The sequence below is a fragment of the Chenopodium album genome, chromosome 17 (assembly GCF_948465745.1).
Source record: "Chenopodium album chromosome 17, dcCheAlbu1.1, whole genome shotgun sequence".
Classification (NCBI taxonomy): domain Eukaryota; kingdom Viridiplantae; phylum Streptophyta; class Magnoliopsida; order Caryophyllales; family Amaranthaceae; genus Chenopodium; species Chenopodium album.
Genome location: NC_137850.1, coordinates 5,138,038 through 5,156,418, shown reverse-complemented (window position 1 = coordinate 5,156,418; position 18,381 = coordinate 5,138,038). Strand labels below are relative to the sequence as shown.

General features: G+C 35.7%; 1 protein-coding gene across 2 annotated transcripts; it reads left to right on the top strand.

Moving 5' to 3' along the window:
• Positions 1-1,624: 1,624 nt before the first annotated feature.
• Positions 1,625-8,898, top strand: LOC145587474 (protein CMS1-like). Of its 2 annotated transcripts, none has more exons than XM_081644210.1 (6): positions 1,625-2,004; positions 3,506-3,701; positions 3,889-3,961; positions 5,394-5,443; positions 7,880-7,993; positions 8,347-8,898. In XM_081644210.1, the coding sequence occupies exons 1-6, from the start codon at positions 1,674-1,676 to the stop codon at positions 8,474-8,476; spliced, it is 894 nt and encodes a 297-aa protein (XP_081500336.1). In that variant the 5' UTR covers positions 1,625-1,673; the 3' UTR covers positions 8,477-8,898. The 2 variants fall into 2 exon arrangements, with proteins under 2 accessions (XP_081500336.1, XP_081500335.1); XM_081644209.1 differs by having other exon boundaries at positions 3,503-3,701.
• The last annotated feature ends 9,483 nt before the right edge of the window (positions 8,899-18,381 follow it).

The window sequence follows — 18,381 nt, the reverse complement described above, 5'->3', positions numbered from 1 at the left end:
ACTTTTGATCGCAATTATCTTTAATCTCTCCCTAACAAATATTATAAAAGTTTGATTTTAATAATGTACTCATTGAGACGAATAAAACTATATCTCATATGACTAATTCCCCATAATTTTTAATAGTTAAACGATTATAAATGAGACTAACATTTTAAACAGAACGAGTATATTAAATAAACGCATAGGCAAAAGACTTATTTTGATCAATAAAAAAACGAGATTTGTCATTTCTTTTTTGAATTAAAAATTTAAATTGTCACATAAGCAATGAATAAGGTTTGGGATTTTAAATTCAAGCATCACATAAAATAATAAAACAACAAAAGATAAATTTAGGGTTAAAATTAAAAAAATTATTTTATGATATTAGGAATTTTATCCATATATTTAATAAATGATCTTCATAAATTTACAAAATTTTAAATCAAATAAAATAATTTACTAAAACCATGCATCGCACGGGCTTACATTTAGTATGTATATATATAAAGGGGAGTTTTTTCCCGAGTTTTTAGAGAGCCACGTAGGATTTAACTTTTTCAGCGCGCTATGTAGGATAAAAAATTTTAGTGGTAGCCAATTAAATACGAGATTGTTAATTTTTTTTAGAATTAAATAATTTAAATGACATGTAAGCAAAATTGACGAATGAGACTTCCCAATTTATACTAATTAAATACTTCCTCCGTTTTTTTTATTTGTTGCACCACTTGCCTTTTTAGAAAGTTTCACAAATATTGCACAATTTCTATTTTAGGAAACAAAATATCTATGTTCACACTACAAATACCCAATATACCCTTACTTTTGCCACTTGATTCTTTAGTTTATGCTTAAATTACATGGATACCTTTGTAATTTTACCCCTCTATTTCTTCCCTTTTCCTACTACCAAAAAAAAGTGTGTCAACCTCTGTGGTGCAATAATAAAAGAACGGAGGAAGTATAAAATATTATCTTTTGATATAGGAATTTTATCTAACTATATAACAAATTTTAGCACACATATATATATATATATATATATATATATATATATATATATATATATATATATTTATATATCAATTACATACTATTAAAAGCGAATCTAAGAGAACATTTGTCAATGTGTTAAAAATTCCAGCCAAAATTACTTTCTAAAAAAAATATTATTACATTAAAAAAAAGGATTGCATTTAGATTATGACTTTTATTTCATGTAAAATCTAAAGTAAACTTCCTAAAATATCGACTTACACATTATAACTATCACATATTTAAATATTTCTCTCTCATGTTTTTATTGTTTTAATACGAACTGTATTTTATTTTTAATATGAACTGTATTTCATACGGTTTAATACTGATCAATTGATTTAGTTTTTTAATATCTAATTATATTTTCATTATAATTAGTCAATATTCGTGCATTGCACGGGGTTTCACCTAGTATATATAAATTTAAAAAATTTAAACAAACCATGCATCGCACGGATTTCATTTAGTTACCTATTAATTTTACATCAATGATACATTTTAAAAAACTTGGTACATGAATAAAAAAAAAAAAAAAAATTTAAAATTCAATAAACAAGAAAAAAAAGAAAAAATACTTACGAAGGCTAGGTTGGCGCAAACCCTGGTGTTCAGTTAGAAGCCGCACAACAACTTAAACCACAGCAACAACAATGGCGAAGGGCAAAGAAGTAAGAGGCAAGAACAAACCCTCAAAGTTTGGCAAGAACAAACCCTCAAAGTTTGGCAAGAACAAGCCCTCAAAATTTGGCAATAATCGTCCTAAATCTCTTGCTCCCAAAAAACCCAAAACCAAAAATCCCAAGAAAAACAAAAAACAATTGAAAGATAAACCCACAATTGAAAAGGTTGATAAACCCATCAAAAAACCCGTTGTTACTTCCCTAATTCTATCACCTTCTGAGCGTCGCAGTTTTTTTGTTGATCAATTTGAATCTGCAAATGGCATCAAACTCTCTTCCCTTGAGTTGGAATCCATTAAAGGTCATCTTCTTCCTTCAATTATTTACCTAATTTATTTTGTTCAACTGTCTAATTTTCATTGAGTACAAACCCATGTCTAATTATATATGCTATTTATTTGTATGTTTGATTTGATTTTTTCGGACCAACAAAATTGAGTAAAGTTTGGATTTTTATGTTTTTTCATTAATATTTATTAGCGTAGTTGCTATGATTTTCTAGACAATTTTATACAAATTCTGTGTTTTATGCCTTTATATCTTTGAGCTGAGCTCATTTCTTGTTAATGTTGTATGTATTGTAGGCAAAAACTTAGCACATTTAGTTTCAGGTGATGATAATTAATCAGGATGTTTCTAGGCCAGCAGATATGCTATTTATCAGAATCAGGTTTCGTCAAAATTCTGGGTTTCATCTTTTGTGAGTGGTGATGGGTAGTACAGAGTAGTCTAATGTTGTCAAGATGTTTAGGCTAAGAAGAGGCAGCTTTCGACTGTGAGTTGATGTGGAGTATTGTAGAACAGTAAGACTTTGATACATACGTCGAAGGTGAAATACATAAAAGAAAATAAGTAAAAAAGCTCGGTATAACATGACTTTCTTCACTTTAGGCGGATGATCCATCTGTGGGTAGTAGGTGCTAGGTTTTTGTTGAAAACTTACAGGCTTCGTTTATAAGGGTGGATATGGGAGTGTATATATTTATAAATGTGTAAGGGAAGTCCTAAACCATTTTGGGACTAAGGCTTTGTTGTTGTTGTCGTTGCTGTTGTAAGGGAAGTCCTATGCTAATGACCATAGTAATGCTAGTTCACTCCAAAGTCCAAACTATCTCTTTTTCTTTATAAATTTCGTTACTATCTTTCACTACTTGGGGAGTTATTAGGTGGGTATAGAAATTCAAGAAAAACACATGTTTGAAGATGAAGTTGCATTACTATGGTAATCAACATGATGTTTAATTCATTCCCATTATCATCATTTATTACCACTTACAAAAAGGTTGTTAGTGTATGTTCGTGCTTAGTTTCTTTACTAGCCAATCTATGTTGTACATGTATTTCAGTATTTGATCGTAAAAAGGATATGGATAGTTTGGTATTATTCTCGTTAAACAAATATGCAGATATAGACAATCTTGATGCATTATAGTCGCTTACTTTTAACAAACAAATCTGAAATCTGGCATTTTGTTAGAATTCAAGGTAATTAGACTTTTTTTACAAAAAATAATTTCCCTCCATTCTTTGAGTAGTGCTACTTTTTCTTTTTGCTGATTTTGTCCTTCCAATTATTAAAACACCTTCCGTTCATACACAAAAAGCATTCAGTCTCAAGGATATTCAAGGTGATTATTTACAAGGATCAGCTTAGGAAATTAGAAACTATAGGCCTATAGGGTATGTGTGTATGAATAGAACTTCTGATTTGTGTACTCATTTTGTTTACCACATTATGCACTTGGTTTGCAAAGAAAATGATATTTCATATTAACTTGCTATATTGGGTCCATGTTTAGCAGATACGTACTTTCCAAAGCCATTGGAGAGAATTAGTCAAGATGCTGGCAATTTGGGGGAGCATATTAAAGGTTTATTTGGATCATCGTGGAAAGAAGTGCTTTGTGAACCACAGCTTGTTGAGGGAAAAGTTGACCCTGGGAACCCAGCTGTCTTGGTTATTAGTGCTTCTGCCATAAAATCATTGGAAATGCTGAGGTTTGAGTTTGACCTTTGTATCACTTTGATTTTAGGAACATCATTTTTTATTTTGCAGCAACCCTATAAGACTTCATCGATATGAATTGCAGCTTCAACCTAGATTAAGATTAAAAAAGGCTAATGGGTTGTCTTGTGCATAGTTTTGTCATAAAAAATATCTTTTTTGTGCAAACTCCATACGCAGGGGCTTGCGGATATTGACTAAAGAATGCCAAGCTGTGAAGCTATTTTCGAAGCATTTGAAAATTGATGAGCAGGTTAAATTTTGTACCTCACCTTTCTACGCAATTAAAAATGGAACAATTAGATGGCTGAAAAGATGCTTGGCAACTCTGTATATTTGTCTAAGTTATATTGACTTCATGAGTAAAGTCCTATCTGCACTGCCTGCACATTTGGAAACCTCTTTAGTCCACATTGGATATTAATCCATAAGACTATACATCCTTTCCCCTAGTGCAATCAACATGTGGGCTTCTTTAGAGGCATTGGGGGTGATGTTGGTGTTAAAAGTTGACTTATTAACATAACAAGGAAGCCTTTTTTAACGCTGCTTTCTGCCAGGCCATTTATGTGGTGTTCTGTTCCTAGATGCTAAAAAGTTTATTGCATCAACTTTTCACCTTTATGCATACAAACAATGTCTTGCCTGGAACTAGAATTGTAATTGACAATAAATATATATTGCTTGTATGATATGACCAAAAACCATCAGTGTGATATGGATCTAGGCGACTCTTTGATAAAATGCTCAGAAAATGAAGATTCTTGGAAGAAGGATTCAATCTTGGAAGCTCCCCTCCCCCTCCCCCCCTCTGAAGATCTGTTTCTACTTCATAGATTACCTTAGATTTTATGCGAACCTCATGAATGATCAAAATGAGCGCATTTAAAATTTCAAGATTACTAATAATGCACAATGTTTCACGCATAGGCCAAATGAAGGTTTTTAGGGTTATAATTCTTCAAATTTCATGTTTTGCAATGCATAGCAATATGACGTCTTTATAAAAGCTTAGGACATATGTATTTTGATGTACGTAAACCAATCCTGTAGCCCCAAGGATAAGAAGATATCATTAACACCTAAACAAACCCTACACATACAAACATGTTTAAAATAACAATCCTATTCTTGGCAATTCTAATGAAATCAGCTCACAATCTGACAATCTTACTTAATAAAGCATTGAAACTCTATGGACCCTTTTATCAGCTAAGTAAACAAAATAGAGCTTTTTGAAATATATTAATAGGATATGCAATAAAAATGCAAAATCTTTGCTTCCTTTATCATTAACATGAAACAAAGTAAGACTAAGCCAAATCCTAATCTGTTTAACTTGACAGCAATAGGCACTTAAACTGTTTTCTGATCTTCTGCATTTGCATCACATTGTCAGTCAGACATATTCAAACTGACATTTTTTTTTCCCTTGTCATAAGATTATGTGATTCATTTTGGTAACCAGTAACTCAGAAAATATCATATTAATGTGAACTAAATATTTTGAGTCCTATTGTCTTGAGCATGTTTTACCTCAGTCAGTATTTACGCCTATAATTTTGTGTTTGCCTTGTATATCAGACAATCTCCCGATGTCGTCCTTTAAATCGTATCCCATCTTTCGCTTTTAGTGAGCTAGTGTATTAAAAGTTGCTCAGGAAGACAGTTTCTGATAATTGCAGGTAACTCTATTAAAGAATCGTGTGAATATCGCCAGTGGTACACCAAGCAGGTAACAATGTACATTATTAAATTTGCTATTCTTTGTGTAGAAAATATGTTTGTGTTTTGATTTGCTAGTCTTAGATATTAGTTAAACTTTTTTTTTGTGGGTCCAGTAGATAACTGCTTGGTGGATTTTATGTCTGACTTTCCTGCACTAGCAAAAGGGTATATGTGGCCTAATTAAGTCATGACTCTTGATGTTCTCTACTTTTATGACTCTAGTTTGTTGTTCCTGTTTCCTTTTTTTCCCTTTCTAGATTTTATATTGGTACTTGTTAGAGACTAGACTGGAGTACTTCTATTGTAGTAAATGAGGAACTCTATTGATATATTCATGCAATGTCCAAATAGCAGCCATAGAAATGATGCTTGGTATGCAGAACAATCTGCAAGGACTTAGCTCGCTCATGTTAGGCCTTCAAGTATTTTTTTTCATGCTTGTGTACTGTTCGTTTCAAGCTCTTCATTTAAAGCATCCTTTGGCTTTCTAGATGAGATTATGAGCAAATTCATTAGCTTGAGAGCATTCAGACTTATTGTTTACAAGTCTTGCTGGTCTTTATGCTTTGTCATGTGAACTGCTAAACAACGCACCCATTTTACAGTGCATCGTTCCCTTTTTGACATGGAAGGACGATATTGCCCTTTATGTAAGTTGTAGTATATAATGGTATAATATCATTCCCGACCCCTCCACTTACTACCACGTGGTAAAAAAAAATCCCGACACCACCACATCCGACCCCACCACATTCGATCTACCACCAAAAATCCGAGTTTTTTTTAAAAAAAAAATTTATTAAGCATTAGTGACGGGTTTAGGACGATGGACGACGTCGGACATCGGAGGCTTCGTCAGAGGATTCCGTAAGTCGTCGTACTTTTTTTAAAATTTTTTTGAAATAAAACATCCGCCTAAAAAATTAGTGGATCCACTTAAAATTTCCGGATCCGCCTAGAAAATTAGCATGAAGAAGTTCATATTTATTTACGAGGGGTAAATACGGAAGTTCATATTAAAATGAGAAATGAGGGTTTGTTGCTTGTGTCTCTAGTCTTCTTTTGTAAATGTGTAGCGCTGGCTTCGTAGTTCTGGCAGTATTTGCTGCTCCAGAATTTAATTTGTTTCTATGAAGTGCAGTGCTCAATTGAGCTCTTTCCAATCGAATTTTTAATTCCTTTTATTTTATTGCTAGCAGCATAGCTGTATGCAATCTGCTGTTCAGGGAAACACATAGTTTCCGGCAGTGAGATAAAGATAATGTGTATGACCAACTGCAAAAATGCAATGGAGTGATATCAATATTTGTGGAAAATGCCATTTGAATTTGGAGAGTGCATTAAAATTTGTGTTGCTTTGCTACTCTGCTATGATCTGTTTAGATGTATGAAGTTGGGGTAGAGGGGAATTGATGCAACTTATATATGGAGCATGGAAAGATGATATGGAGTGAAATGAGCTTACATGTCAAAGACCCATCCTGCGAAATTTACCCTGGTTAGCATGAAGAAGTAAATAAATTTTGTCAATGATTTTGAATAAACATTAAAATCCAACTCAGTAAATAATAATTTCCAAATTGTCTTGTTTATGATATATAGATGGTCATTTAATTAAATGCTTTTGTAGTTTTTTTTGGATGTGTTGGAGTTTACAGATTATTGAAACTAAATTTGTTCAAGTATTTGTTTGATTAGCGGAGTATATAAGAAAAAGGATGCCTCTTTCAGTTTTGCATTCATTTTCTATCAAAAAAATTTCTTGTCTGCATGAAATTCTTAAAGGATTGCCAAATTGCCACTGAGATTTCTTATTATTGCACCAGAGGGAAAGCCCATATAATTGATTTTAGGAGTTTGTTTAACTCGCTATAGTGGAATATGCCTTTCTGTTATGAACAAGGATTTTCTTTGACTAGAAAATTATATAAGTAAACAGTATGATCCTTGTAAAGCCCTTGCTTTGTAATTGATAAATATGGACCTTTTTACCCTATCCTATTATTAGGTTGAGTAGTTTCTCTATGGATGTGCTTGACAATAAACTCTTGGAAACTCTCCAACAGCCCTCTGACATCTCCAATGACAATGTAGCTCCTTAAGATTATTGATCACCACTGAATTATGACTTCTGTAGATATGCTCTGAAATCTTTGATGAAGTGCCAACCATAGATTGTGTTTCTCAAGTGGGATATTTTTTTGTTGTTTTCTGTTTTGTTTCCTTTGTGCTTATGCAATTTCAGGCTTCAAGGGTTTATAAGGGTGTCCAGATCTGTTTTGTTTTTTGTACAATATTAGTGTCTTGTATAGGAGAATATTAATAAAACATAAAGAATGTGGTATGAGTGGTGATGTTCACTAGAGGCTAATAACTATAGTTTGTAATGCCTTACTCATTTTTTCCACTTTGTCTAATTAGACTTTTTTTGTTTCATTTTCAGGATGAAGAAATTGTGTGAAATGGAGGCCTTGGGGTTATCACGACTGGAAGTAGTCGTTCTTGATATGCATACTGATGTTAAAGGCTTTTCATTGCTTACCCTCCAACAAGTCAGGTTAGATTGGCCTTTAAAACAAAATGTTTTCATGTTTTCTTTGGTTGCTGTCCATCTCTCATGTTGGGATGTCAGCGTATAGCCGTATATATTGGTTTTGGCCTTTATCACCCCTCTTAAACCACAGGTTCAAGGACCCTTCAGAGTAGCATAACGTAAACTTTAAAACATGCAGCACTATATAGACACAATTCTAGGAACAAGATGGATGGATAGATTCTTGGATCCCATAAATCTAACTTTTTCGTCAGGGAGTAGAATTGTAGAACCGTAATGAGTTGAGCAAATCATTTTATTTTCATCGATCTCATTTATTTATATGCATTCTGATAGATATCTGCATCTTCTAATAGGGATGAATTCTGGGATTTATATAAGAACTATTTCCACCAGCGACTTCTTCAAGGCAGTCTACGTGTTTGCTTGTATGGTCCAATACCAGTTGAAGTTGGTCAGAGTATGAAAAAGTCTGAAGATGAATAAGCCAGCCATTTTTGATTTGTTAGTCGAGGGCTAGATTGTTCTGTACTTGTCCATAATCTTATAGCTACAATTTTGGCGTAGTAGAGTTTTTTTTTTTTTTTTTCCTCTGAATTTGCAGGGCCATGTATACTGGATTTGTAACAGGAGTGCAGTGTCAGGTTTGATCTATTAGATTTTTTTTTGAAGAAAAGGAAGAAATGATCCATAGAAAGCCACAAAATGCAATGGTGTAGATGAAATTGATTGTAGGATTCTATATCCTGCAATTTATAAACATGGTGATATAAATTCTTTGAAGTGACTATGTGAGGTACGAAGTACATTTTATGAGTACTTTTTTTTTTTTTTTTTCTTTTTTAACACTTCTGAAGAAAGTTATTACAAAGTACATAAAAATGATAATAATAAGATAAAAATTGATAATTTGCACTCTACCATTATCACAAAAATAAAGATGTATGACTGTATGAGTGGTTCATTCATAGGTCGCTGATGAATCTGTTTATTGACTTTTACAAGCAAGGAAGAGAGGCTTGTTGGATGTTAGCAACTCGTCTTTTATTTATTTATTTATTTTTTTAACCTTCTGCAACTGTACTCCAAATTCTCATTTTGTTTGTCTTTGTAAGGTAGCAGAGGAGGGCAAATCATTCAACTATCTTGATCTAGGAAAGAAAGCATTTTGAAAGGCCAATGAATCATTAGGATTCATTTTTAATTGAATCTTATGAATGTACGGATTTCACTGATACCTCTTTTTACCCTCATAAGGCCTATCCCCAGTTCCCCACTAGGTTAATCCGGCAAAGTATTTAACCTACCCTGTACCTAGAGGTGTCCACCGTGCGAGTCGTGCGAGCTGGATTAGGGTTAGGGTTAGGTGGGTCGCGGGTTGGGGTTTCATGACACACGACACGACACACGTAAGATAGGGTGGGCCGGGTCATGGGTTGGGTCGGAGAAGTCGGACACAGCAAGGTTAGGTTCGTGGGTTAGCGAGCTAGGTTCGTGGGTTAGACTGGTCATGGGTGGGTCGAGCTGGGTTCGTGGGTTAGGGTGGGTCGAAGGGTGGGTTGAAGGGGTGGGTTTGGGTTGAGCTAGGTTAGTGTGTTAGGGTCGGGTGGGTTCGTGTGTTAGGGTCGGGTGGGCCAGATGGCTAAATGGGTTGTGTGGTGTTTTAATTTTACAAAATTAACAATTTGATGGCTTGCTCTTAATTAAGATGCCTACGTATCCTTATATCACAAAATAAGGAATCAAAGCCAACGTAGTTCTTATATTGTACTTATTTTGGATTTAGGGGGGGGGGGGGGGGGGCTTGGACCTATCAAAATTTAATTTTGCAATTAAATTCTAATTTTCAAAAAATAAGTTGTCTATGTATCCCGAAAGAATCAAAGCCCACGTAGTTCTTAGCGTACCTGATTAAGACTTTTCTAGCCAACCATGTTTGTTGCATCATCATCCCCGGAAGCTGCATCATCCGTTGACGACTCCAATATCATCACAGGATCATCTTCGTCGTCTTCGTCTTGGTTTAAACCTTGAGTTCTTCTTTCAACTTGATCCCAATCTTTCTTACAAACACAAATTTGAATGCTTTCCGGAGTTAAGTGAGATCTTTTTTCATCTAACACTCTTCTACCTGCACTAAAAGCATACTCGGAAGCAACAGATGAAGCGGGAACTGCAAGCATATCTTTTGCAATTCTCGCCAATATAGGAAAACTTTTTTGATGTTCTTGCCACCATTTTTTGATTTGAAAGCTGTTGTTGGTCTCATGTTGATATGACAAATAATCATTAATAGCAAGTGTTGAAGAAGATGATGATGAGAATGATGTAGATGCTTTGTGTTTTTTTTTTTCATACCTTTATCAAGAAAACCAAATCTAGAATCGGAAGTACTAGTATTAGTTGGTGTTGCTAAATCAAAACCATAATTAGATGCATAATGATCATAAAGGTCTCCCAAAACAGATTTTCATTTGTTAATATATTCACTAACATCATAATCGATACCTAAACTTGAATAATAAAATTCTAAAAGATTTTCCAAACCTTTAGCTTTAACACCGGGGTCAAGAATAGCAGCAATTCCGTAAATAATTGGAAATTCACTAAAATAAGTATGCCACTTACGTTTCATGCTATCAAGAACGGGACGAAGTTCATCAATCTTCATATGCTCTTCGATGGTGTGAACAACTTTAACACACTCAAATACGACTAAATGACTGTTAGGCTTATAGATATAAGAGAAAATATGAGTTGCACTATCAAAAACATTTTAAACATCACGAACAAAAGAAGCAATAGTCCATTGAGTTTCGGTTGTTAACTTAGCAGGATCAACACGAGTCTCATTGTAAAGTTGGGTCAAAATGAAGTTGGGTCAAAATATCACGATACTTTATAGCATCATTCATCAAATTGAAAGTAGAATTCCAACGGGTAGGGGTATCAATAGACCATTGTCTTTTCTTAAGACCTCTCTCTTTACACATAGCTATGTACTTTCTTCTAACTGATTGATTTATCCTAATCCATTTTATAAATGTTCTAATTTGGTTTAGCAATGGTTGTAACTCAGCGAGACCCTCTTGAATAGAAAAATTCAAAATATGAGCACAACATCTAACATGCAAGAGACTACCACCCAACAACAAATGCAACTCGGAGTCATTTTTCAAATAGTCAATACACTTTGTGTTTGTAGTTGCATTATCAAGAGACAAAGAAAAAACTTTATTATTCAAGTGAAATTCTTTTAAACAATCCAAAATACGAACTTTGATGTTAAAACTGGTATGCCTTTCTTCCATAGCTTGAAAACATAGTATACGCTTTTGAATAAACCAATCATCATCCACCCAATGAGCAGTAATGCAAAGAAAAGGTTCCCCCATACTAGAAGTCCATGTATCACTTGTAAAACTAACACGACCATCAAAAGTACGAAATAATTCAATCAAACCACTCTTATACTTAAAATAAGAAGTTTGTGTATAACGTCTTAGGGTATTTCGGGGGACACGAGTAAATGCAGGTTGTAATGCAACTTTATTAAAATGCTCAACATTTGCATTTGCATTTTCACCGTAACTAAAAGGGTATTCATTAGCAATAACTAAAGTACTCATGTCATCAATCATTCTATCTTTATTATAAATGAAAGGTGTACCTCCGCCTGGTAGATGGTTCATGTATCCACCCAATTGTGTTTGGATGGGCATCTCACCCCCTGAAGGACGGGGGCCATTTTCGAACAAATCGTGTTTATTTTGCAAATGCTGAGTCAAGGTTCCGGTTCCATCTCCCATTTTCCAATTATATGACTTGACATTAGCACCTAGCTCCTTGCAAACTAGGCATGTACACGTGAACCTCTTTTGTTGACCGGATTGCCATCCCGGGGGTGTAACTCCAACTCGTTCAAAATGTTTCCACACCCAAGAAGTTTGTGCTCGACCTTTACTTTCACCGCCACCACCTTTTATAAATCAAATTATTGAAAATAATTTTTAACGCTATTTATGAAAATGCACTTTTAAATTTAAAATATTTTAATTATAATAATTTAAAGGAAAATTTGAATTTTGGTACCTCAAAAATGGGGGTAATTGAATTTTGGTACCCATCTAAAATTTTATTTTAAATTGGTACCTCAAAATGACTAAACTATAGATATCAGTACCTCCGTTAGCATTCTGTCAATTTTGTCGTTAGTGGGTCCCAGTTTAACGGCTAGTTTGTTAAATCCCTCCTTTTAAATAACGAATTTGTTCCTTATTTTCCCATTTGATTCTGTGTAAAATTAAGAATCAAAACACTATAATTCTGGGATAGAAATTGAATTACACTTAGGGTTCTAGTTAATTGCTGAATTGCGAAGGTTGTGCGAAGATTGTAGACGCATTTTGTGAAGGTCTGGTGTTGGCGGAAAAAAGAGGTGAGTTTTCACTAATTTTGTATACAATTGCTTTATTTGAAGTTGATTTGAGTAGAATTGTGATGTATTTGTGGTTCATATGTTATTAAATTGTAGTTTGTACTACCAATTGTGTGATTAATTGAATAATGTTGTTATAATTTGTTTTTTTGATGCTGTAGAAAAATTAGGGTTCTTAAATTGGATTAATTTAGGGAATTGTTGTTTTTTTGAAATTAGGAAAATGTTAGTAATATTTCTGAAATTGGGGTTTTTTGTTGCATATTTGTTTCAATTTTATTTGCAGAATGGCTGAGAATAGGGTGGTTTTCAGATATAAGTACTTGAGTGTAGTTATTGACATTGAAGTAGAAATAGGTAAAGACAACTTGATGGATAAATGCCTAGAGTGGGAAGACCGTTTGCGTGAAATGGATGATCCAGTAGAAGGATCTATAGATATCTTGTTTCCCAAATTCCAATACATTTATAAAGGGAAATATAGGGATTTAGAAGATGATGGTGATATGTTCAAAATGATTAGGAGGCTACCTAATAAGGACAACTACACCATTCATGTTGGCACCACTGATGATCCTGGGTTCTTGCCAGATTGTATGTGGGAGTTTAGGCAGAAACAAAATGGGAATTGGCCACCCCATGGTTATCCTTATAATGGTGGTCAACCACCAGTTTGACAAGGTTTGTGTGAGCTTGGTGTGGTTAACTGGCCTTTTTGTTGTAGTTTGTTGTGTCTAATGCCCCTTTATTTATTTGGTTTGCTATTTGCAGGAGTAAAAATGTCCTGGAATACTGAATCTCCCTCTAAACTGAAGAAGTGTAACTGTGGATTGCCACTTGCAAGGCTGACATCTTGGACAAGGGACAATCCAAGGCGCAAGTTCAAGGCTTGCAAATTTTGGGATCCAAACACTGAGACAAGGGGATGCAAATGTTTTGAATGGGTTGACTCAAAACAAACTGATTGGCAAAGGGATGTGATCAACCAGCTGCTGCTTGACAAGAAGTTGATGAAGTCTGAGATGAATTCTTTGCAAAGGGAGGTTGATGATCTTGTTGGGCAAAGGAGGTGTTTGCTTAATGAAGTTGACACATTGAAGACTAAATGCAAGGCCTTGTTTGGTGATAGGAAGAAGATGACAAGCAGCAATGGGAGTGGTGACAGGATTCAATTGACTGTAGTGGTTGCACTTTGTGTATTTGTTATGGTTTTAGGACTTAGTGTAGTAATAAAACTTGTTTAGGGGAGTTTGAGGGAATCCAGGGTATTATGTCTAAGTATGGTGACTTATTTATGTAATGTACTTAATTTTAGTTGTTGTTGGTTTGTAGTGAACTTGCTCACAATCATTTATGTATGAATTTCAAAAAATATTGCCCTTGAAATATATGCTTCATTTGTCTACAAAAATAGATTCATATGATATATACATATATATGTCTAAGTACATGTGACTTAGTCCAAAAACTGACTACTAAATATATAAGTTCATCAAATTGAATACATATTGGAAATTGTCAAAGGAACAGGTTCAACAAAGTTCAAACTTAGCACTATTTTTTTTTCTTGCTTGCCCTGGTTGTTGTGGTGTTTTTTGCTGTAGTCATTGTTGATGCTTGGCTACAGAGGTATGGTTCTGCTCCTGCAGACTTCCTTGACCTTGTATTAGGTCCTTGAGAAGATGTTGCTGCTCCTTGAGATGCTCTTGCTGTTCCTTCATATGGTCCTGCTCCCCCTTTGGATGCTTCTGCTCCTTGAGATGCTGCTGCTTTTGAGGATGCTTTTGCTGCAGCAGCTGCACCTTTCTTCTTAGCCCCCTCTTGTGGAAACTTCTTATTTGCAATGCTGTTAGGTCCTGCTGAAGCTCCAGGAGTAGTCTGCAAATATAAAGGGATGGACACCAATTAAAACAGAGCAAAAAAGCTAACTGACATGAAAATGGGAAAAAATTCAGAATTGACCTTGTTTAAAGCTCTTGCTGCTTTGATTCTCCTTTGTTCTACCACCCATGGTGTGTTTACAACAGCCTTGCCCTTTGTGTTAGGATGGGAAGAAGACTGTTTCACTTCTGCAGGCATATTGGAGCAAGTTTTGGCATCGTGTCCAAACTGAGCATATTTTTGGCACCTCTTCTGCCTTTTTTGTGAACTACCCTCTGCTGCATCTGGTACACCCTCACCCCTTTCCTTCTTTCTCTTTTTGGACTTAGGTATACCAGGCATGACTCTTACAGGTGGTGGCAGTGGCTCCCTTAGCTGAATCTTTTCCCAGTGCTTGGGACCTGGCATAGGCTGTACAGGCAAATCATATGCCTCTAAATATCTCTCCCTTGTGTAATAGTGGTCCACATACTCTTCTGGGTCACTTCTCTTGTCTAATATACAAGCAAACCCATGCACACAAGGGAGGCCAGTTAATTGCCAGTGGTAGCATGTGCATGTTCTATTGTGAAGGTCAAATGTCACTTGGTCTGCATTTAGGTTGATCTCATAAGTGTCATCCCTTGAAACCTGCACTATGCAGTGCCTAGCCACCCTCTCCATTCTCTCAAACAGCTTACTCACATAAGGCATCACTTTTCCTTCAATCTTTTTCACACCCTCCCACTTGTCATTGTGCCTTTTCATTGCATACCTCCTTAACCATTCCATTTGGGTTAGGATTGGTTTATCCCTAACTTCTCTAATACAAGCATTGAAGGTTTCACACATATTGTTAAGAAGCATATTAGATTTGCAATTAGTTGAAAAGGCATGCCTAGACCAATGTTGGGCAGGGATGTTGTCTAGATACTCATATGCATCCTCACTAAGGAACCTTATGGATTCCATTGCAATTTCAAAATTAGCCTACAATAAGTGAAGAGAAATACACATAAGTTCACTGGCAGAACATGGACAACAAGCTTACACTGACAGAACATGGACAAAAAGCCCCTAAATAAAACTCTAAATTGAGCACTATAATCTGAGCAACTGAGCACATAAACTGAGCAGCCAAACTGAGCACATACACTGAGCAGCCAAAATGAGCACATACACTGAGCACACAAACTGAGCACACAAACTGAGCAGAATACAAACTGAGCACATAAATGACCAGAATACAAACTTAGACCACAAACTGACCATAATACAAATTGAGCACATAAATGAGCAGAATACATACATTGTAATTACACATATGCTTACATACTGTCACATGGTAATAATTCACAACTTTGTACATAAGTGCATGCTAATAAACAAGGAAGAGTATCATAAGTGCAGTTCATACCCAAGTTGTGGCTCTAGCGGCATTCCAAAACAACTCTTTGAATGTGGACCATGTGAACTGCAGTTTGAAATTGGCCCATATATGCCTCACACAAAACCTCTTCTCAGCAAAGGGGACCACCTCCTCAAATGCTTCAAGCAGCCCCTTAACACAAAAAATGAACAATTGTCAGTGACAAATAAAACATATACAAATCATAACCAGTTGCACAAAATAAAACTAAAATGATGCTTAACTAACCTTCTGCCTATCTGACATGTAAGTGAAGCCACCTCCCATTGCCAAATCATCTAGACTTTGCTTCAAGCATTCCAAGAACCAGCACCAAGTTTCTTTGTTCTCAACCTCCACAGTAGCCCAGGCAAAGGGATAGATGCTGTTGTTCCCATCCTTTCCCACAACCACCAAAATCTGACCAGGGTAAGAGCATTTCAAATGGCATCCATCCACCCCTATTAAAGGCCTACAACCTTTCAAGAAGCCCCTTACCAATGGGGAAAGGCACACATACATCCTCAAGAACAAAGGTGGTTCTGGCCTATCCAATTGATCAACCACCACATTCACTACAGTCCCTGGGCTATATTTCTGCACTGCCTTCCCATAATCCCATACTCTGGCATACTGTTCAGATGCAGACCCATATATCATGAATTTTTCCCTTGCTCTAGCTAGCCATGCCTTGTAGTACCCAATTTTAATGCCCAAATCACTTAACACTCTATCCCTAAAGCTGTTAGTCTTCCAATTTGGATTACTTCTCCACTCTTCAACATATTTTTCAGCTAAGTACTCTGCAGTCACATTTGCATTCATGTTGCTCCTCATACAATTATGTTCTAACCTAAGATCCTGAATTTGCCAGGCACAACTCTTGAACATAGGCCTAGCAATCACCTTGAACCTGCACCTCCTAACTTCCTCACTGCAGTTACATAGAGGCAGCTTGCTCCTCTTTGAATCCCATACACAACCACATCTCCTCCTACAGAAAGTGGTTAATTTGACCTTGTTGTTGTGCAAGAAATAGAACTCATATCTATTTTCAACTGCATGAGTTCTTAGAGCCCTAAGCACCAAAATGTTGCTGAACTTCTGACTCTTCACCAACACAATTGGTTTCTTGAAATCTGTCTCCTCTCTAAACCATGGACTATCATCTGGCTCTTCATCAGAACCATGTTCACTTCTCAGCTCCTCATCATCACTTTCTTCTTCCTTCAGTTCAACCTTAGGCTGCCCAATATCTTTAACAAGCTGGTCTAACTTCTGCTTACTGCTCTGACCAGGCTGCACAATTGACAAACTCCTCTCCACTTCTCCTAAAATCTGAGTTGTACCTTGATCCAACCCCTCATCTTCAAAATCACCTTCTTCCTCCTCTCCTATATTCCAATCTATATCTATATCACTCAAATCCTCACTTGAAGATCCAGATTCAGTATCCTCATCATCAATGAACAGCTTCTTTTGACACTTGCCCTTTCCTTTCCCCTCTAATTTGTCTCTCCTGCTTTCCAACTCAAGCTCTTCAGAAAGCTTCCCTTTCCCTTTATCAATTAAAGGTTTGAGCTTATCACTCCCATCAGAAAACCTGGGACTCCTCCTAAGTATTGGCTCACTCACAGCAGTAACAGTTTTTGTTTGGTTGGATTGTTGCCACCTAGGGCTCCTCCTCAATACTAAAGCAGTACAAGGCTTTTTGGGAGTATGTTTAGCAGAGATTTTTGCTTTAACTGTGGGGTTTGATACTTTTTTAGTAAGTGAAGTTTTAGGTGGGCTGATTTTAGACAGACTGTCAATGTGTTTAGGTGGGCTCAGGTTTGGGTTTGGGTTTTCACTTGGCCCTTCAGTCTGAATTGGATTTGTTTGGTCAGGGTTTTCTTTAGAAATAGTACAAAACAACTCCAAGTGCCCATCTTTGTGTTTAGCCTCAAGAAACCCCTTTAGAGCCTCATCATCCTCTAATCTCCTTTTCCCAGTCATCCATGTTTCTCCCTTCTCTTTATACCATAACACATAAATTTGAGGGACTGCCCACCCCTTTTCCCTAAACCCTTCAGTACATAACCATCTTAAGTACCTCACAGTTATAAATGACAGAGGCACATTCAACCTCCAATACATAAAACCAGCCTCATATACTTGATACTCACTCCCCTTTCTTTTTCTTTTCTTAAACACAAAACCCCCAAACAGTCTTAGCTTAATGTCAACAGTGTTATCAAGTTGATCCATTTGTTTAATCTACAAATTAAGTAATAAATCATGTACCAATACCTTAACAAGCATGTGCCAACCTAAATAAGTTCATAACACTTAAGCAAAATACTACAGTAAGAGCAACAACACAAATACCCTACCACAGTTAACCATAAAGTAACAATGAATTGTAAATCAATTTGTATAAAATTGATAATTTAACCATAATTTAATCCAAACACAGTATTCTAGGGGTTGCTTAATTATTTTCCAAATTTGCCCAAACATTTCATCCATATTGCACAAAAACCATTAATGGACCAGTACAAAAAGTTGAAGGAATCATACCTGGGTCGTTGTCAGAAGATTCTCCTACTTTTGTCAATGGAGATGACGACTCCAAGCTCCAGCCTTTCCCAGTTGCTGATGTGTTCTTTCCAGTCAATATCCATGCCTTAGTCAATTGGAGAAGGT

What these genes read in the sequence shown, in the direction of transcription:
- LOC145587474 (XM_081644209.1), top strand. Translation starts at nt 1,674, where the DNA reads ATGGCGAAGGGCAAAGAAGTAAGAGGCAAGAACAAACCCTCAAAGTTT. An exon ending in TGAGTTGGAATCCATTAAAG is followed by an intron (nt 2,005 to 3,502) that starts GTCATCTTCTTC and finishes GTCCATGTTTAG; the next exon opens with CAGATACGTACTTTCCAAAG. An exon ending in CTTACCCTCCAACAAGTCAG is followed by an intron (nt 7,994 to 8,346) that starts GTTAGATTGGCC and finishes ATCTTCTAATAG; the next exon opens with GGATGAATTCTGGGATTTAT.